Source organism: Physeter macrocephalus, unplaced genomic scaffold (assembly GCF_002837175.3).
Source record: "Physeter macrocephalus isolate SW-GA unplaced genomic scaffold, ASM283717v5 random_153, whole genome shotgun sequence".
Lineage (NCBI taxonomy): Eukaryota > Metazoa > Chordata > Mammalia > Artiodactyla > Physeteridae > Physeter > Physeter macrocephalus.
The window spans coordinates 52,751-72,792 of NW_021145439.1; the positions used below are offsets into that span (position 1 = coordinate 52,751).

At 58.4% G+C, this 20,042-nt stretch overlaps 2 protein-coding genes across 9 annotated transcripts; one reads left to right on the forward strand and one right to left on the reverse strand.

Annotated features, from left to right (window-relative positions):
* Positions 1 to 186: 186 nt before the first annotated feature.
* On the reverse strand, positions 187 to 8,863 carry NTMT1 (N-terminal Xaa-Pro-Lys N-methyltransferase 1). 8 transcript variants are annotated; one of them, XM_028484265.2, is made up of 5 exons: positions 8,702 to 8,863; positions 3,630 to 3,690; positions 2,473 to 2,686; positions 1,423 to 1,675; positions 187 to 575 (listed from the first exon to the last, which is right to left on the reverse strand). In XM_028484265.2, exons 3-5 carry the CDS (start codon positions 2,632 to 2,634, stop codon positions 319 to 321), a joined length of 672 nt encoding a protein of 223 aa, XP_028340066.1. In that variant the 5' UTR covers positions 2,635 to 2,686; positions 3,630 to 3,690; positions 8,702 to 8,863; the 3' UTR covers positions 187 to 318. The 8 variants fall into 8 exon arrangements, with proteins under 8 accessions (XP_028340066.1, XP_028340069.1, XP_023982132.1 ...); XM_028484268.2 differs by lacking the exon at positions 3,630 to 3,690 and adding an exon at positions 7,017 to 7,104; XM_024126364.3 differs by lacking the exon at positions 3,630 to 3,690.
* A 2,943-nt stretch (positions 8,864 to 11,806) lies between these two features.
* Positions 11,807 to 19,657, forward strand: CUNH9orf50 (chromosome unknown C9orf50 homolog). Its single transcript, XM_024126093.1, is given in 11 exon segments — positions 11,807 to 12,021; positions 12,023 to 12,127; positions 12,129 to 12,332; positions 12,749 to 12,865; positions 15,512 to 15,672; positions 17,197 to 17,359; positions 17,814 to 17,838; positions 17,995 to 18,021; positions 18,024 to 18,097; positions 18,459 to 18,513; positions 19,205 to 19,657. Coding segments are annotated over 11 exon segments (1,599 nt in total).
* Positions 19,658 to 20,042: the final 385 nt, after the last annotated feature.

Sequence of the window (20,042 nt, forward strand, 5' to 3'; positions counted from 1 at the left end):
TGGCAGGAAGGCCAGGTGGTGTTACTGCAGAGCAGGGAACCTCACTTCTGATGGGATCGCCGGACTCCCACGAGGTGAGCACCAGGGGCCCAGGGGTCGCCTCTCGCTCCGGCCTCTCTGCCCCATGCAGCAGCACCCCTCCCGACTGAGTCCCCTTATGCCTTTTTAATAAGAGTCTGTGTGGTGAGTGGACGGCAGACAGGTATATTTAGCGGCCCCGCTCGACACTCGCGAACCGTCGAGGCTGAGCTCGTGGACCTCACGCGGCTGCCAGTCCTCCCCCACCCCACACTGGTCCCTCTCTCCTGCCAGCCCCGCTCATCTCAGGGCTAAGCTGTAGACGTGGTAGATCTCGTCCGGAAGGTTCTCCTGCCGCTCTTGGGCCAGGAGGCCGAGGCCCGCGCTGCGGACGATCCCGTGGACCACGTCGAGGTCCCGGCACACGCTGCTGTCCACGTCGTCCAGGACCACGCCCTCCTGGGCCATGTTGTCTTTGATGACGATGATGCCGTTGGGGCGGAGGCCCTGCTTGCAGCGCCGCAGGAACTCAGCCAGGTGCTGATCGGTCAGGTGGCCTGGGGGGGGGCAGAGGCTGTCACGAGGGAAGGATGCCAGCCCCTCCACGCCACTGCGTGTCCGCTTGCTGAGCACTCACTCGGTGCTGAACGCACAGGGCCACTGGCCTTCAACGGCCCAGAGGGGTTTACCAAACCCCATTTTAAGAGGAAACGGGCTCAGAAGTCACCTACCCAAGGGCAGTCACAAAGTGTGCTGCTGGCATTTCACCCCGACGGGGTGACTTCCAGGCCGTGCCCAACACCCACGCTCCACCCGTCCCTCCTAGGCCTGGATCAGCGGAGTGTACCAAACGAGTCCCTTCCCTACGTTACAACTCCTAACAGGCTTTTGAGGGCCGCAAAATACAGGGCGAATCCAGCGTGTTCCCAGCAGGCCTGGCCGCCCGCCTGGAGGAGGTGGCCTGCAGCTAGGTCGGCAGCCTGAGGAGAGCACCCCGGGTACGCCGTCAGGCCAAGTGGGTGCAGGACCGGATGGTAAAACGGCTCACTCACCGCGAACAGCAGAGGGGCAGCCAGGGCTTCAACTTTTCCTCTTACTGAAAACCCCTTCTTTATGAAAACTCATTTCCACATTCTTTGAATGCAGTTAAGTGATTGATAATTAAAACTTTTCAACAAAAAAATCTGTCCCCAAATGGGTCACAGCAGGTATTGAGTTGAAACAAAACATGGAAGCAAATGAACCTTCTAGGTGGAGTCCTGGGGAGTGCAGGCAGGATTCGAGGGATCCCCGCCGGCCGCGCTCTGCAGCGGCGCCAGAGCCTCGGCTCCCAAGGCCTCGGGAAGCCCGGCCCCTGCGGTGGGAGACGCGCAGGCAGGCGGAGCAGGGGCGCGGGGTGCTCACCTATCACCCACTGGATCCAGATGACGTCGTAAGAGTGGGGCTCCGGGCTGAAGTCCTGGAGGCCGCAGCAGAAGAAGTTCCTCACTCTCTTGCCTTCCTCACCCAGGTAGGTCTTAGCCTTGACCAGGAAGTCCTCCGTCACGTCCACCATGTCCACCACTCCAAAGAGAGGCAAGAGCAGCCTCTTGGTGACCCTTCCGATGCCAGCTCCGCAGTCCAGGGCATACGAGGTTCCCGTCTTGTTTGGGCCTTCCTGAAAACGCAGACAAGGCACTGACTATAAGGAAGGGTTGGAGAGCCAGAGGGACCCTGTCACTGCGAAGGGGCCTTTCCTCGTGAGCCCCTGGAACTACTCAGATCAGGACTGGGCAAAGGCCGGCAGCCGGCACTGGTGGGGCCAGCAGTGGGCGTAAGCACAGCACAGCCTTCTTCTGGGCCACATGTTTCTAACCTGAAAGCCAACCTCCACTGAAAGGTGTTCACTCAAATAGGTGCGTTCATCTCCTGTCACTCCTGAGACCCCATTAAAAGGACAGCAGCAGAGAGAGAATAAAGAATTCAAGCAGTGAAAGGATGGAAGAGGGCACTCAGTGAACAAATCTGGGAAGATGGAACGTGGCTGGAGCAGGGGGCAACAGCAGCCTCGGTGTTTGCCGAGGGACAGGCAGGGAGGCTCCGGCCACGGCGATGCCAGCCTGGCACAGAGGAGGGTGGCGGGGCGAGGAACTAGAAGCCTGTGTTGGCTGAACGGCCAACACCCACAGTCCAGATGCTTGCCAACACGGCAGGAGAGCAAAGGTTTTGCCTCTGGAAAAATACAACAGTTTGTGAGAAGACTGCTGCGTTCCGGCACCGAGAGGCCCCAGGGTAACAGCCGCCTCCTATCGGGTGACCTTGGGGCAAAGCCTGTGAGTCACCCCGCCCCACCCGCTCTTCAAGGCCTGGGTCGTGGACACGACAGGCGAGTGGGAAGGTGGTGCCCCGTGCAGAGCAGGCGGTGCCACCGGCGCCACAGCCTCTCCTCCTGGAGAGCACAGCAGCCCTGCCTACCCTCAGAAACCTCTGCAGGAACTTCCGGGAGCTGCTGATGTCGATGCTGGAGATGTGGCCATACCCCCCGAGCATGCCGTCCACGGTGGCCGGGACCTCCTTCCAGTACGTCTTGGCCTTGGAATAGAATTGTTTCTCGTCCTCGATCACTTCGCTCGTCATGCTGTCACCAGCCACGTCTTTGCTCAGGCACCAGACTCAGCAGCGGTGTCCCCTGAATAAAAAAAGGAGGGAAGCAGCCAGGTTGAGGGCCCTGGGCTCCCCGCATGCTTCTGCTGGTCACACGATCCTGCCTGGCGCAGAGGAGTGGCCAGTGTCCCCCAACCTGCTTCTACCCATTAGAGGGCATTGCCTCCCGTCTCTTGCATTCAAGTCATTTTGCAAAGCTATCTTCATGTCAGAGCAGGACACCCAGAGTCCTGGCTTCTAGTTCTTTCCTTACCCTACATGACACCTGACTCTGGCTTCTGAACCCAGGGTACAGAGAACCCCGATCTACGCCTAAGAGAAAGGAAAACAAAGCAAGGAACCCAAGCCTCCTACAGCGGACGTTCCAGCTGATCCCAGCAAGGCCTGAGGAGCCCCACGCCTCCCTCCCTCTGTGGTGAGCACAGAAACAAGCTCACTGCGGGGTCCAGTCCACGGTCACCCATGAGGCTGACTCTGTGCCAGGTGCTGTCTGTGAACAGGGAGACGGCCAAGCGGATACACACGATCACGCATGTGTGAGGGCTGCAGAGGTACAAGGTGCTGGCAGAGCACAGGTGTCAGGAGAAGCGACACACCAGCTAACATCAAGGATGAGGAAGCGTTCGCTCAGCAACCAAGACTGCTCCAGGAAGACCGGAGCGCGCGTTGCCCTTCCAATGGGAAACTCGGGGTCCTAAGGGTCATATTTGCTAGTTCAGACTTCACACCAAAGAGCAGCGAGCTGGAACTACTCTAGGTGGAGCAGGGAGTGGCCCGAGATGTGCGCTTCTGGAAGGCTGTGTTGGCAGCCGCGTGGGCTACAGGGGAGAGTGAAAGCAGACGGCCGGGCCCTGATGGCAGGTCAGAGGCCCAGGGCGAGCGCCACACTCGGCCAGCTGGGCCGCACCACGTAGGGGACAGAGGGTCACGCCTCTCCAGAGGCACCGCGGTCGCCTGCAGGTGCTCACCGTGCGCAGGGCTGTTCCAGCTGCTGTGGGGCTTGTCCAGATAAAGCTCAACACCCAGAGGCTTACGGCAGGGGAGACAGGGAAGGAAGGAACCAATGAGAACACGAGGCAGAAACGAGGAGTCTCGTTGAGCCAGAAAGCGCTACGGAAACTTGAGGGATAGAGGAGTCCCTTCCGAATGGCAGGCGGGGCAGCAGCCAAGAGAAGGCCGGGCCCGGAGGACGAGGAATGCTCTGGAAGGGCACAGGGACAGAGCAGAGGTGGCATGGCACGCGTGCCCCACCGAGGGCTGGGGACGGCCGGGCTGGCTGCAGTGGACAGAGAAAAGAGTGGGGGAGGTGAGGCCGGCCTGGCAGACGGGGCCTGGAGCACAGCGCCCTGAGTGCCGCCTGTCAGCAACGGGAAACTGATCAGCTGAGTTTCTGAAGGGCAGGGGTGTGCGGGGACCCAGGCTGCGGGGGCTGAGTGGCGAGGGTGCAGGAACGGCAGGGCCGTGCCAGGAGACAGAACGGGGGCAGCAGCCACCCATCCTCTGCCCACACGCATTGAGCCCTCTTCGCTGGCCGCTGGACCCTCCCGACTCACCGCGACCCAGGCACCCCACGAGCCCCGTGTAGAGGAGGGAGCCGATGGACACGGTGGCATCCTACCCAAGGTCAAGGGGCCCGTGCGTTTGCCGAGCCCTGGGCCTTCCCACGTGGGCAGCTGATTTTCAACACAGGGTTTCTTTCACTTAAGTGTCACCTCAAAGAGGCCTTCCCTGACCAGTCTAAGGTGCCTTCCGCCAACACGCTTACCCAGTCCCCGTGGCTGCTGCCTTCAGAGCGCGTATTTCTAGCTGAACTGACACTGTTTACTGACCGTCTGGCCTCCACTAGAATGGACGCCCCCGAGGTAGGACCTTGCCTTTTCGCCACTGCGTCCCGGCACCGAGCCACAGGAGTCCCTCAGTGCAGGGGTGAAAGCCCCCCAGTCCCCCAGGAACGCTGTGCACGTCTGTGCTCCCGGGGCTCACTCCGCCCCCTTTACAGTACTCCACGGGGCTGTAGTTAAGTCACTGACCTCCCGGTACGGTCCTCAAAAACAGCTGAAAACCCCGAAAGACCGAGAAGTGCTTTAAGAGCTTCAAGAGAAGTAACAGAACAGCGCCCTGAGGGCCAGCACGGGCCTTCGACGCCTGCCTTAGAGACTAGAAGGAGCGAAGGGGGACAAACATGAGAAACGCTGAAGATTTTCACCGCCATGTCTGTAGTTAGCCTCCAACATACACCTGTACTCTGAGCTTGTCCTGGAAGACAAGGAACCTTCCAGAAGCAGCAGGCCCGCCCCAGCCAAACAACTCAGAAACGCTGCTCCCTGATGCAACTCCACTTCTGCCACGGCCAGCCCTTTCTGGAGACGCCAGCCAGCCAGTGGGGCACCAGGGGAGGGCCTGGCCCGGCTGCCGGGAACCGATGGGAAGGGGGCCTCCTCCTCGTCCCCGGACCCGGGCATATGCCCCAGGAACAAGGGTCACACGCTGGCCTTCTGAGGGACAGGAGGGAGCCGACAGCACCCACGTGCCCCACCAGGGTCGCCCTTAGACCTGGACTTTGCCACTGTTCCCACCCTCCGGAGACCCCTTCCCCTGTGCCCCCAGAGGCCCCCGCTCCACCCCCTCTCCAGGTTCTGGACTCAGCTCTCAGGCGGATCCCCTCCCTTCCCTGTTCAGGTCCAGGGCTTGGGACTCCAATGAGGACGGTTCCAGTTACGGCACCAACCCAAGAGCCCTTTGGGGTAACAGGCTGGGGGGCCTCGGTTCTAAATACCGCCCCCCACCCCTGGCTCACGGCAATGTCCCACACCCGTGTCCCAGCCCCTGAAGCTACTACCCCCAGCCCACAAGGAGGAAGTGGCACGCTGCTTGTGAGAATGAACTCTTGTTCCAGCCTCGAGGAACATGACAAGCAAAAGCATGTGGCGAGCTGCCGGTCCCCAAGAACGCTGGCCGTGGCCCAGTAACCGTCACTGTAGCCCCCTGAGAACTGACAGGAAAGGGAGCCATCAGCGTGAATGTTACCGCGTAACTTTACTGGGTTTGGGGGCTGCTTACGTGGATGCGGTCTGAAAGGCCAAGTGGGCTCGCCAGCCCCTGCCGACAGGCACCACAGCGACTCTGTCCCAGCCCCTCCGCCGTCCACAGCGACTCTGTCCCAGCCCCTCCGCCGTCACGCAGGAGGGACAGCACCAAAGCCGGCCACACAGCAGTGCGCCCAACTCGGGCGAGCTCGGCCCTGCCCCCTCGCACAAACGTCTGGTTTTGTATTTGTGTCTCTCTCCCCACTGGACTGGGAACCCCTTAGAAAGCAGTGGCGACACCCTGAGATGTATCACTGCGTTCCTCTTGCGTCCCGCATGGCTCACGGGCATTCAACAAAGTTCCCCTCCGCTCGGAGGAAGAGGATAAATCCGGGGCCAGGCGCTCCCCTGGCTCTACTCTCTCTGCCTCCCTGTCTGCCTTCCCGCCCAGGAGGCAAGCTTCCGAGGCCCAGGGACGCTACGTCATACGCCATTAGCCTAACACCTGCCACGAGGTGGGCGTTTACTAACTGGCTGCTGAATGAATCGTAGAAGGACCTCCGTGCGGCTAGTCATTCTGCACTTGTAGGAAAATCCTACGGACAAAAATCGAATCATTCAAACCCGGTATCACTGAAGCCCTTTACTGACAATACGATTTTTTGCTTTACCAAAAGCCTTACAACATGATTCCTTTAAATGTCAAGGTCCTCCGAATAATCCACTTTACAAGAATTCCACTTACGGGTAGATTCTAGGAACAAGCCAGGGGAGGCGCATCTAGGCCGGGAAACGGCAAGTATAACTTTGACATTTGTTCTAACAGCTTGGATTCATTAGTAAACGTGACTTCTGGGGCCCTGTCTACTTTGCCTCCCAGCGTCCAGACTGAGGTGGGCAGGCGGTCCCTAGGAGTCAGAGGGAACGGCGGGGCTGTCAGTCAAACCTCAGGAAGTCCTCCTGCACTCTGCCAGATCAGAGCGAGGAGCCACACGGCTGCAGGGACGGGGAGGGGCTGCAGGGACAGGGGAGGGGCTGCAGGGACGGGGGAGGGGCCTGGGCAGTCTGGCTTCGTGTGCTCTGGGCTAGCTTGGAGGGGGAGTGAGACCCTTGGCTCATAGGGAACTTCCGCTCCCCAGCAAGTGGGGGATGTGTCTGTGAATCCTTCACGATCATCTGGCCACCTACCCACGCCCCCTCCAAGGTGTTTAGGGCCACCCCGGCCAGCCGCCCCAGCTATTACTCTCCTCCCAGGAGCCATGGAAGAGAAAGGTGTTGGAACTGCCACCATCAGGCTCTGCAGGCTCATCTCATCCCGCCTGATGTTACCTCTTCCTTCCCACACCCTCGTGGACAGGGCCTGTTCTCCCTGGCTCTGTGTGGACAGCTGTTGGACTTCTGAGAATGGCAAGGTGTTCTATGAAAAAGAAAGGGAGGGAGGGAGGGAGTAAAGAAGACCAAAAAAAGGAGGGGGGGCCGGGATTTAAAAACAAAGGCTCTGATGGAGTTGAATGAACCAGGTCTGAATCTGGGCTCCGCTTCTCACTGGCTGTGCAAGCTCAGATAAGACACAACCTCAGTTAAGTGTCTTTATCTATAAAATAGGAACAGCAACATTGACTTTATAGGAAGGCTGTGATGATTAAACGTGGATATAAAAGCATAAAGTGATCCATACACTGCTGGGCATGCATTAATCTCAAAAATCTCTGTCAAATGAGATTCTCATCAATTCTCTCCGCCAAGCGTGAAGCTCTCATGAGAAAATGTGCCGAAAGGCCCTATAAACCAGTGCTGGCCACACCTAAGGGATTATTAACTGTTACTGCTGGGTGGTCATTCCAGTGACTCAGCTCTGCCAATCCGCAGAGGGGAGTGAGCTTCCCATCCATGGAAGCACGGAAACCCTGCTAGGTTTGGTGACTCTATCTTTGTGACTCTACGGCTTCTAGTCTCCACCAAGGCATTCTACATGTACTTCGACCCTCCCACAGTCCCTAGTTCACGGAGAGAAAAACCATTCCACTCATGGAGTGATGCACACACACAGAAAACCAGGAATAGAATAAGGACGGAATCCAGACTTCTTACCGGGTCAAGGCCCTAGTTCTGCCAGGGGTTCATCCCATCTCACTGGGCAGATTCCATACATCCAGACCATGTGCGATACTGCCCAGCCCCACCCGCAAGGCCTCTGACACCAGCTGGTTCTATCCCTTATTGTACAGAGAAACCACGGTCCAGAGAGAGATCACACAGTTAGTTGATGGGCAGCAAAGTCTGGGCCTTCTGATATGGCAGCCTCTCTGCCAACAGGCTGACCTTGGCTCCAAGGGCTCCTCGCGGCGGGCTGTCTTTTGAGCGGCACCTATGTTGACCCCTAACTGGGGTCGGGTCCAAGGTGAAATATGATAGCAACGCCTATGTAACCGGGCACTGCCCTGTGCCCGACTCTGATCTGAGCATTTTACTGAATCCTCACACCCACCCTCCTAGTGGGTGCTCTCCTTACCCGTTTCTCACAGGGGAAACTGACGCTCAGAGAGGGAAAGGAACTTGCTGCGGCGGGGGCCGACGTGGGGGAGTGCCCTGATCAGGCTTGGGGGGCCTCGGCCTTCCTCCTCCCACCCCACCTGGGGCCCAGGGCCGGCCGGCCTGCCGGCTGACCTCCCCGGAGCGGGCACGTGGGGCCCTGCCGGCTCGCGCCCGGGTCACGTGAGGAGCCGGGGCCTCAGGGCGCCGAGGCTGTTGGGGGCCGGGGCCTCCCCTCTCCCGGCGGCCGCCGTCCCCCGCTCCGCCTCGCGCTACTCCCCCCCCCCGGGCCTCCCACCCCACCTGGGGCCCAGGGCCGGCCGGCCTGCCGGCTGACCTCCCCGGAGCGGGCACGTGGGGCCCTGCCGGCTCGCGCCCGGGTCACGTGAGGAGCCGGGGCCTCAGGGCGCCGAGGCTGTTGGGGGCCGGGGCCTCCCCTCTCCCGGCGGCCGCCGTCCCCCGCTCCGCCTCGCGCTACTCACCCCACGCGGGGGCTCCTAGGACCCGGGAGAAGAGGACGGGGAAGAGGAAGGGAGTGCGGAGGCGGCGGCGGCGGCGGCGAAGACCCCACCAGCCCCCGAGCAGCTCCGCCTAACCTCTACCAGACGCGACACCTCGCGGCGCGCGCCGCCTTTGTCCGCTTACGTCACTTCCGGGCTCCCGGGGGCGGGGCCGCATCGGGCTCCGCCCCGCGATCGGCTCGCCCCGCCCCGTGGGCTCCGGACCTATCTCGAGTACTGTCCCGGGAAGAGCTTCCCAGCTCTACAACGCCGCAGCGCCGACCCTGTCCCGCCTCCAGCTTGTGCGCCAGCTCATTTGGAGGCGGCAAGGCTGGACTTTTAAAAACGAGCGTTCTGTGGAATTTCCACTGGGTAAAAAGGGGAGGGGAAGCCTTATGCAAGCCTTAATCCCACCCATAACAATTAACATCTTAAAATATACAGATCAAAAAGAAAAAAAATGGAAGAAAAATACCCTTGACAGTGCCAAGGGGTTGCCACTCCAAATAAGCAGAGCAAATCCATGAAATTTCTGTTCCCAAAAGGTTGCCTTCCCCTAGGCTCCTCCCATACACAGAAATTCTGGAGCGGTCCCTGAAGCAGCCTTGATGGAAATGAGGGTTTGCCGGTAGGTAGACCTTGTGAACCTTTCCAAGCCTCAGTCTCCACTTCTGCCAGATAGATGGAATGCTCTGAGGGTTAAATCTGTGGGATATTATGCGTCAAGCCTTCAGCCCTGTGCTTGGAGCCAGCTCTCAGTAAATAGAAGCTGATTCATAATATTCATCACAATATTCATCTATGTCATAATATTCACAATATTCATCATAAGTTCTTTTTTCCTAAACTGACATCCTGGCTTAGATTTACAGTGCCTTCCTCTGGGCGTTGCACAAAGGAGGGGCTTAAAGTGTGTTTGCTCTAATGAAGTGAAAGCAATGGGGGGGGGTGCCCTGAAAAGCCCCACCTGCTTTTGAGTCCCCCAAATCTGTCCATATTATGTGGCATCCTCGCTAGGGCACTGCAGGTCAGACTTGGTTCCCCTGGCCTGGGCTCCCCTCCCAAGCTTCATTTTCCATGTCTCTATGGCAAGGGGATAAATCTTGGGCAATCTCAACCTGGAGGTTTCTATAATCTTTGAGGAGCAGCAGCTCTGAGCCTAGCTTTTTTAGGGGTGCCTAAAAATCCACCCCTACCTTTTTTTCCTGTCAGTGGAAGACAAACTCCCTTCCCTACACCTGGACTCCAAGGCCTTTCCAGGTCTGGCCAGTCCACTAACCTCAAAGCCTCTTGCATCTCTGAATTCCCAAGCCTCGCACATAGTAGATGCTCAATAAATGTTTGCAGCATGTAAGGGCTGGAGGCCTCCTTAGAAATCATCTAGGTAGTCTGGTGTTCCTCATCCATTTTTTAAAAACTCACATACCCTTAGAATAAATATAAAAATTTCTCACCTTCCCCACTCAATATTCTGTCTCCCCAAGGAGGTATGCCCTTCCATCCCTGGTTGAGGAGTGTTTGCGGAAATATATTACATTGTCTGGGATGCCTCCTCCAGGCAAACATCTTGTAATCTGAATTCCAAAGTCATTTTTTTCACTTTCAAATTGTAAAATCCTACCAGGCCAGTGAAATTACTGGTCCAAACTACACTCGTCCCCCACTCAAGTTTTACAATACAAGCTTTTTCCCTGCCCCCTCCCAGCCAAGAGTCACAGGTGGAGCCCAACAGTCCATTTTACCATGGAGCCCTGAGAAAGGAGAGATTTCTCCAGCACCACACAGCAAGCAGGAACAGAGCATGGACTCACAACTGGTTCCTCGTAGTCTCCAGGCCCACCGCATTCTTACTACCCAGCCTTCTAGTGGAAGTTCCACCTCCAAAGCCACCCAGCCCAAACATGACCCACCTGAGCCTCCCAGATCCAGAGAGGGTAGCTGAACCCAGGGCCCTCCATCCCTGGCTTGGGCCTGGCTGCCCTGGCCACGAGTCCCACGCTCCCTTGTGACTGCAGCCTTGGCATCCTGAGCACAACAGCCCCGCCCTCTGCCCCCCAGCCTCAGTGCCCACTTCGCCTTGGGTGAGGGGTGGATCATGATGACCCTGAAGAGGCCGTGGAGGCAGCAGGGAGGGGCCAGCAGAGGAGCCAAGCCGGGAAGATGGGCTCTTCCAAGGAGCAGCCCACCTGGTAGGGGGCTCTAACTTCAGGGGACCGTCTCCGGCCCCGCCCCCAAAGCCCCACTAGGGCGAGTGTGACACTAGAAACCAGCTCAGAGCTGACAACAATCTGGGAGTGGGGTGTGGTAGGGAGAAAGCAGGCTCTGAGATGCCAGTGTCAGAAATGGGGGGCGGGGCTGGGGCTCTGTCTCCCAAAGGGGGAGTTTGTTAAAAATATGTGTCTTGCCCCACCCCAGACCTCTGAATCGGAATCTGGGGCATCTGTATTTTCACTAAGCTCCCACCCAAGGGACTCTGGGGCTCCAGAAGGAATGGGCAGCTGCAGGGCAGGTCACCCTTTCAAGCTGGTTCCAGGTTTCCCAATTCCCACCTCAACGCTAATAACCGTAACAGCACGTTGAACACTCCAGATGCTAAGTGCTCTCTACCATGTGGTGCTGTTTCATTCTCACAAAGGAGCAGGCGCTGGCTTATCCCCATTCTGCAGATGAGGGCACTGAGAGCAGTTAATTAATTGGTTTGCCCAAGGGTACAGCTAATAAGTAGCGGCACTGAGACTAAATCCTAAAGAATAATTTCAAAATATAATAACAGCGGCAGCCAGGCTTCGTTGAGCACGTACAACGTGCCTGTCATTATTCTAAGCCATTTACATGTGCTCGCTCATTTAAACGTCACAGGAACTCAAAAAGTGGGTACTCCCACCGTCACCGTTTTTCAGGTGAGGAAACAGAGGATCGGGACGCTCTAGCCTGAAGCCACTTACTGTCTGGCGGGCCAGTGGTAGTAGCCCCGAACCATAGCTCCGGGCGCTATGGCCTGGAGGCTGGTCTACGCCCTCCTCTCCACTTCACACGGCACCGCCCCCACTGGCTTGAGGATGCCCTGAGCTGAGCGCAGGGCCAGACATGCCCCGGCGTCGGCCCAGCTCCTGTGCCCAGCAGGTGGCGCCCGAGGGGCTCCCCGGCGGTGGCGATCGCGGACGGAGAGACCCGCCGCTGCCGAGGCTGCTGCTGCCCGAGCTCCGAGCAGCCTCTGGCGCGGGGGCCTCCGGGGGCTCCAGGGCTTCGGAGGGCGGCGCCGAGTGGTGGGAGGCCCCCGCGTGTGAGTCCTCGCCCCCGGTCGCGCCTGCCCGTCCTGCCCACCGTGGCTCTGCGGGCGGCGCGGAACCGGACGGGGCTGAGGTCGCTGCTGCTGCCGTCCATGCTCTTGGCCGGCGAGCGCCGGAAACCGGCGCCCCGGGCCTGGACAGTGCGAGGACCCCCGCAGGGGCTCGGCCAGGGAGAACCCCGACTCTCTGGGCGACCTCCTAGGAGAGTCCCTCCCCGGGCGGTCCCGGCAGTTCCTGCGCCAGCTCAGGGCTCAGTCTGCGGAGCAGCCGCGACCACCGAGTGAGGCCCCTACGGCCCCCACGGGGGGGCTGAGTCATTTCCGGTGGGGGGGGTCCCACCACCTGGCATAGAATAATGGCAGTGTTAGCAGAGTATGCCTGGCAGAGTCCTGGCGATGGCAACCACCCCCTGAGGGCGGGCCTACCACTGCCCCTATTGTACAGATGAGTAAACTGAGGCCCAAGGCCATGCAACCAGGAAGAGCCTGGTAAGGACTGTCCCCAAGAGAAGGCTCATAACTATTTCCACCTCCTCCTGGCTCCCAGCATCCTCAGCATCACAACATCAAAGGGGTGTGTCAGAACCCTCTGGAAGTCCTCCTCCGTGTCCCCGCTACTCCTTCCTCCCAGACCTGGGGTAAGTGTCAGTGACCTGCTGGTGGGGACAGGGTTGTCATCAATGCTCTGACGATGGGGGACCCTGATCTCTCATGCCAGGTGTGGCCTGTTTGTCTTCAAGGGGACAGTCAGTGTACTTCAAGAATAGTCTCCGGAAGATTTTGCTCCATCAGATACCTGCCCTGGGGCCCTTCAGGAGAGATCATTCACAATTCACCACGGTCGAGAAGACCAATCAGTGCGTTATGGGAGGATGGGGTAGGGGAGTGGGGAGAAAGAGCATTTCCTTCCTTCCTTTCTTTCCTCTGCCTTTCACCCGTGAATGGTTCCATCTGTCTACCTATTCATCCATCTGTGTGTCCATCCATGAATCAGGTCTTCTCCCAACCCGTTCAAGGATCATCCATCAACATCCATGAATCCATCCACCCATTAATCAGGTCTTCTACCAACACCTTCATAATTCATCGATGAATCCATTCATATATTCATTCTCCCATTCACCCATCCACCCCTGCATACATCTTATCCGTGAACCAGGTCTTTTACAACCTATTCATGAATCTATCCATCCATCCATCCGCCCATGAATCAGGTCTCCTGTTGATCCATTAATCCACGTAGCCAGCCAGCCAGCCAGCCAGTCATCCAGCTATTCCCAAATTCCCACAGTTCTATCCATCTACCCATGAATCCAGTGACTGATCACCTACCAATCCTTCCATCCACTTGTAAATCCAGGATGCTATCCATCTTTAGTCTTGAAGCCATGTACAAGTCTACACACTCATCTGCATAATCATTCATCCACCCATGCATCCATACACGTGCCCATCCTCCTAAGATCCAATCCTTGTATTAAGACCTTTTCGGGAATTCCCTGGCGGTCCAGTGGTTAGGACTTGGCGCTTCCACTGCTGTGGCCCCGGTTCAGTCCCTGGTCCAGGAACTAAGATCCTGCAAGCCATGCGGTGTGGTCAAAAAAAAAAAAGACCTTTTCATTAATTCATCTATCTGTCCACCCACCTACCCAGCCACCTGGTCTTCCATCCTTTCACACAACCTACCATTCATTCATCCATTTCTTCCTCTAATCTTTATTACCTTTTACTATATGTCAAATATCGGGGGAAGTAAAATAAGGGATGGGGGTAGGAAGAGCCTGGGCATTAGAGCTTAACTGGGCCTAGATGCTGTAGCTCTAATGGAGGGGGAAAAGAATGCAGAAATAATCCCTCCTGCTTAAACAGGCTTAAACATGGATGAAAGGTGAAGAGCATTGCCCATGAGTTTAAAGACCAGGGAGAGGAAATACACTAGACATGCCATTCCTTCTCATCCTGGACGCATGGCAGACAGTACTAACTGATCACAGCACTTTTCCCCCACTGAGCCTCAGAACCCTTCCTGACACAGTGCTCCAGGCAGACACCACCAGTGGATCAGAGTAAGTGCCAGAAAGGAAACACATTTGCCAACCCAGGACCTTTAAATCAATCAGACCAAATAAACACACTACTTCTCACAAGATGTAATAAATAAGAGTATGGAACTCATTATCTCGAATGTAAGCAACAACAAGGATGGATACCTTCACAGTGTTTCACATTCAGGAGCTAATTCTTGAGCACCTTAAGGTGTGTGGGGTTCCCTAGTAGGCCCTGCTGGGGACAGCTGGGTGCATTAGAACACGCTCCAGCAGCATTTGAGAGGAGAAGCTGAGATTTCAGACCAGTGGGCACAGCTGGGGCAGCCTTTGGCTGGTCCTGAGGCCAGCACCAAGCAGACATGGATAAGCAGACAGCTGTTGCATAACTAGGTCCCAATGCCTGTAGCCGACACTGTCTTGGCCATCTCCTGGATGCCTGGCTCTTCAATGTGCTTAAGAAAAGCGTCCCCTCTGTGTCCAAACGGACATAAAGACGTGGTCAGATAAATGGAGTCAGATATATCAATAAGCATTGTACGTAAGGTCAAACGTGGCATTTCTGAATAACAGAGCTGTGGATGGATCAAGCAAGCCCTCCTGCAGCCTTGCTCTGGAGGCTGAAATTAATAAATGTAACCGTAACAGATCCCCTTTATTGAGCAGAGGCCCCTTGCCAGGCCCTGTACCAGACGCCTCACGTAAGTTATTTGATACTCACCAGACTCTTATAAGGATGCTATTATCCTGTCTACAATATATAGTACGTAATTTAAAGGGGAAAACTGTAAAATGGAGACTTGAGGGCAGTCTGCCCCATGTCACAGGACCGGGAAGGGGCATAATTGAAATTGACGATTATAAGAACAGTTCTCAGTTAGAGATGCTTACCCTTGGCCCTGCAGACCCTGGCAGGGGTGGTGGTGCGGGGGACGGTGCTTTTCAGTCCCTATCATCTCTTCACAACCCTGTACGGTGGGCACAGCAATAATCCCCATTTTACAGACAAAGAAACCCAGGCTCAACAGAGTCAGAATTGAAACCCAGGACTGCCTGACTCCGGAGTTCATACCTTTATTGTCTCTGCTGAATTGCTTGATAGACAGGAGAGCTGGCTCTGGAACCAGAATTCAGATCTCGGCTCCACCCCCAACCAGCTGTGCGATCTTGGGCAAGTTGCAAAAAACGGAAAACAAAACCCCTCTGTGCCTCAGTTTCCTCATCTGTAAAATGGGAATAATAATCGTGTTTCACAGAGTTGTGTGCGTTTGCTGGGCTGATTCCTGTGACATGCTTGAGCCATTGCCTGAAGGGCAGGAAGCGCTCAGGAAAGGCCAGCTGTGATCGTCAGGATCCCACGGGGAGCTCCGGCCTGGTGGATGTGTGTTGTCAGGGTGGCATGGGGGGCTGGGGGCTCAGGCCCTGGTCCTCCCCTACCCTTCTCATCTCACTCACCAGGCCCCCCGCTACACAGGCCCCCAAGCTCAAGGCCACGCTCACCCACAACTCCTCGGGGGAAGGCTCAGGGCACCGCAGGTGGTGTTGCCCTTTCCGCCTGCGGCTTGCGGACGAGACGCTACGGGACACAGCACTCCGCTACTGGGAACGCAGCTGTGCAGGTGAGCAGACAGGAAGGGGAGCTCCAGGACTGCAGAAAGTTCCAGCCTGAAACCTGAAGAGCAGAGGCTGTGGCCCTGGGTCCTGGGAGTTAGGGGCCGGCCAAAAAGCCCAAGAGGCCGTTGATCCTGTGGATCAATGGAGGAGGCCCCTGAACTGGCCTCTCCGGAGGCTGTTAGGGTGGCCTTCAAGGACCAAGTAGAGGGTCTGAGGTCCGGCAGAGGTGTCCCACGGCTGCAGCTGTGGCCCAGGAAACAGTGGCTGTCCAGGCCTGGCCACCACGGAAGGATTTCTCACTGCCAAGGGTTCCCACACGCTGTATCTGCCCACCTTGGAGCCCACAACCTCAGCCTGCAGACCCCGCACATGGCCTCCAGGGGCTGGAGAAGGTAGGGACAAAGGCACCCGAAGCATCTTTTTCCCATATCCCTGAAGGCAGACCTCAGAGGCCTGGCTTGGGAGGTGCCCAGGAAGTTCTAGAAGGTCACACCTCCACGGAAGGCTGGCACTGCCTGGTCCAGCAAAGAAGCTAGGAACCAACCACCAGGCCCAGGTTCCCAGGCAGAGCTTTGTTCATGTTGGCACAGTTTCCAGTGTTTTCTGAAGTGGGTGTCAAGAGGCGGGAAGAATACGCATCCTTGCTCTGGTATGATCGTTCCTAAGGCCTTTTATCCCCATCTGCCCAGCCCCTTCTCTTCTCAGGATCCAGCAGTCCAACAGCCTCATCTATTCATTAAGCACCGACTGTGTGCGCTTTCAGGGAACGGCTGCCCCAAAGCCTCGCTGGGGGCAAAGCCCTCAAAATCCAGGACCTTGGCTGCTTCAGAAGGAACCCGACCCATCCCCCTCAGGGTCACAGGAAGTTGGAGGTGGAAGCTGCAATTCTGCCCAACTTCTGGTTGTGCGATGGGACAGCCAAGGCCCTGAGGGCAGATGACACAGCAGCTGGAAAGAGAAGCCAGAGTGCCCCCTGGCCACCCCTGGGAATCCAAGGAAAGGGAGCACCTGGAGAAAGTTTCCTGGGAATGGCAGTTGGCTGGCATGGGAGACACTTCCTTGTCAGCCACTGGGCTGTGGTCATACCCCAGAACACCAGAGAGGGGCTCAGCGGCTGCTTCCCAGCCCTTTCCATCCTGGAATTCGGGGTTCCTGACCAGCCGGAGGGGCAGCCGTTGGTCAGGAAACACTCTCCATCCCCAAAGGATTCTCAGCATCGTCTCTTGGATTTACATGGTGGGACGACTGGCCTTCCCACTGTGGGAAATGGGGCCCATTGGGGGCTGAAGCAGGAGTGGGAGTGTGTGGGGTGGTAGGGGGCACAGCTTCGGTAATAGAGGCAGAAACAGTCATGCAGGATAGTTTTAAAACCAGAGCCTTCCCTGGAGGCAGCCAGAAGGTGCTGGGAGCCTTGGGTTGCCATGGAGACAGGACTCTGCCAGATCTTGCCTGCCAGAGGGAGGAGGAGAGAGGGGGGGTATAGGTGCCCCGCCCGGGTCGAGATCTCACCCGTGCTCTCTCTCCTCCAGTCCGGCAGGGCATCCTCGCGAACAGGACAGCTAGCGGGTCGGCGGCGTCGGAGCAGGTGTTCGGGAGTGTCGGGAGATGGCTGGAGGGTTTGCCCAAAGCCCTGTATCCCAGGGCCAAGGAGGACACCATGGCCAACTCATCCGGCTGGGACTTCCCTGGCCTGTGAGGCTTTGTGGAAGGGGACGGGATTCGTGCACCTCCTCATCCCGTGAGCCTCCCTGTCCAGCTGCGGCCTGGGCCCTTGAGGGCTCTGCCAGCCGGGGGTGGACCCGGGACTCAGGGCCCACCCAGTTCATGGGCTCCTGTCCCCCTTAGGTCCACCCTGGAGCCAAAGGCCACCTCTCGGAGGACATCTCTATGAACAGCAGCCTGCCCTGCAGTCCCAGGCCCACCACCCAGAGGCAGCGGGGGGGGCCTCAAAACCTTTCTGGAGCAGGCGGGCAAATCGCCCTGTTCCTGGAGCCAGAAGCTAGTGAGCAACTGGTGGCAGCCAGCCACCTGGAGCCCCCCTGCCTGGTGGGGGTTGGTGCCCACTGGGGTGGCCAGGGCTCTGGGTAAAACCCCCGTATGTGCTCGGCTAAGCGGTGGGCTCTCAGGCCAGGCTGCCTGGGTTCAGATCACAAGCTCCTAACTTTCGATCGGTGAGGTCTTTTTCGTGTCAGTTTCCGCATCTTTAAAATGGCTGACTCCAGTGCCTGCCCCCTCGGGCTGCGGTATAGAATCCCCCTGGGCCCAGGAACCCCATCTCCTGCCCAGAGGCCCACAAAACGCCCAGCTGGTCCTCCTTCTCCCCCTAGGAGTCCTTCCTGCCCAGCTTGGTGTTGCACACACGGTCCTGAAACAAGGCTGCCCGAAGGGTCACCAGCTCCTCCTGCCGTCAATATCACGTCGCGCTCAGAGGTGAATGGCTGCTGGTGCCCAAGCCCAGGTGTGGACACGGGTGAGGGGCGAGGAGAGGCCTTCCCTGACCCACAAATAAACGCACATCCCCGGTGGCTGGTATCTGCTGTCAGGTCTCACCCTACAAACCTCTCCTGGTTGCTGGTCTTTGGGGGTCCTGGGCCAGGGGGAGGGCAGGGGCGGAGTCACAGCTGGGATGAAGATGGGGGGGCCAGGCATCTTCAGGGGTCAGGCTTGTTCCAAGTGAGCCCCTCTTCTGGGAGGTGGGAGACCCTGCCACACACCTCAAACCCGGGACCAAGCCTCTGTCAACCTAGATCAGCCCACACCTGAAACAGGCACCTGCCCCAACCTCCCCCAGCCCAGCCTCCATCTTTGACGGGAACCAAAGGCTGCTTGCGGACCTCCCCTGTGGGGTGAGGGCATCCAGACTGTGGCCAAAGGGACAAACATTTGTCTTCTCTGTTCCCCAGGCCAGGGTCTCATCTGGTCCCTGGAGGGCAAGCATCTGGGTGGGCAGGGGTCAGACGTTTCTCTCCCACTTAGAGGGGGCAGTGTCCAGAGTCACACAGGAGGTGGCGCAAGACAAGGTGGCAGGGACTGCCTGGAGCTTTTCTGACCGCTGCACTGACCCAGCGGTGCCACCCCCATCTGCCTGTCTGCCAGGTTTGGCCCTGCCACACACCTGCGTTCCAAGTGCTGGGCAAAGTTTGGCCCCTCCCCTCTCTCCTAGAAGCAGCGCTTTGGGCTCCAACCCCTCCCCAAGGCCGGGATCGAGGTCTTTATCGCCACCTCCTGGCCAGTGAAGAAACAGCCACGGAATCCACACCCAGACGCAGTGCTGAATCGGAAAGGCTGGGATTTGGGTTGGACCGGCCGTGGGGATTTTAGGGCCAGGACGGGTTGTGGATGGGGGAGAACTGTTCCGAAGGAGGGCCCTGGCTCCAGAAAAGGCCACGGATCTACCAACCCTGTGGGGATGGGATGGAGCAGTGCTACCATTCCCCTTCACTGGGGAGTGTAGTGGGATTTCGATCCCTGGCATGACCTATCCCCTCCATCCCCACTTTCTGGACTTTCACCCCTCCCCCCCTCCCCCACCCCCAGTACTTCTATTTCCTGGAGACCTGCGGGTCCCGGAGGAGGCCTGATTCTACTGCACCTTTCCTCGTGGCCTTGCACACACAGCCCACCTGGCCCTCTCCGAGCCTCAGTTTCCCCGGCAGAGCCGCGGCGGACCCCAAACCGGCCACCGGCTGCAGCGCCGCGCCGCGCCCACGCGGGGGCAGTGTTGGCCTGGCTTTGGCGCCGCCCGGCGCGGCCGAAACTTCTCAGCCTCTTGCTAAAGGGTCGGAAACTTTTCCCCTCGCGCGGCGCTCGCGTCTCCGGCCCCGCGCCGCGCCGCGCCGCCTCCTTCCACCTGCCCGAGTTCGCTGCCGGACCGCGGGGCGGGGAGGGGAGGCTCCCCAGCCCCCAACTTCTCTTTTTCGCTTTTCGTTGTTCAACCAAAAGACCGCTACGCTTGCAACTGCGTCGTCAGCCACGAGCACTGAAGATTGAGTCCCGCGTGCCGCGCACAGGGGCGGGGAAGGGGGCGGGGGGCGGCCCTGCGGCGTCGGGGCTCCCAAAGCGGGGCGGCCAGATAGCGGCCTCCCGGCGGGGACCTACCGGTGGGATGGGGACCCGGCGGGCGGCCACGCGGGGTCCCGCAGCCCGGTTTCTCGGGGACCCCTCCGCTCCCCACCACCCCCCCGCCCGCCTTGCCGGCCTACCTTCCGCTCGCATCGCCCCCCCTCGCCCCCGCCCCAGCCTTCCATTTCTTCCTTCCCTCTCTCCGTTCTCCTCTCCTCTCCTCCCTCCGCTCTCTCTTTCCCTCCTCGACAAACATGGATTCTGTGTCAAGAGGACCTTGAGCGGCAGCCCCGAGCCTCCCCTCCCGCCCCTG

What these genes read in the sequence shown, in the direction of transcription:
- NTMT1 (XM_024126364.3), bottom strand. Translation starts at nt 2,634, where the DNA reads ATGACGAGCGAAGTGATCGAGGACGAGAAACAATTCTATTCCAAGGCC. An exon ending in TCCTGCAGAGGTTTCTGAGG is followed by an intron (nt 1,676 to 2,472) that starts GTAGGCAGGGCT and finishes CTGCGTTTTCAG; the next exon opens with GAAGGCCCAAACAAGACGGG. An exon ending in CTGGATCCAGTGGGTGATAG is followed by an intron (nt 576 to 1,422) that starts GTGAGCACCCCG and finishes GCCCCCCCCCAG; the next exon opens with GCCACCTGACCGATCAGCAC.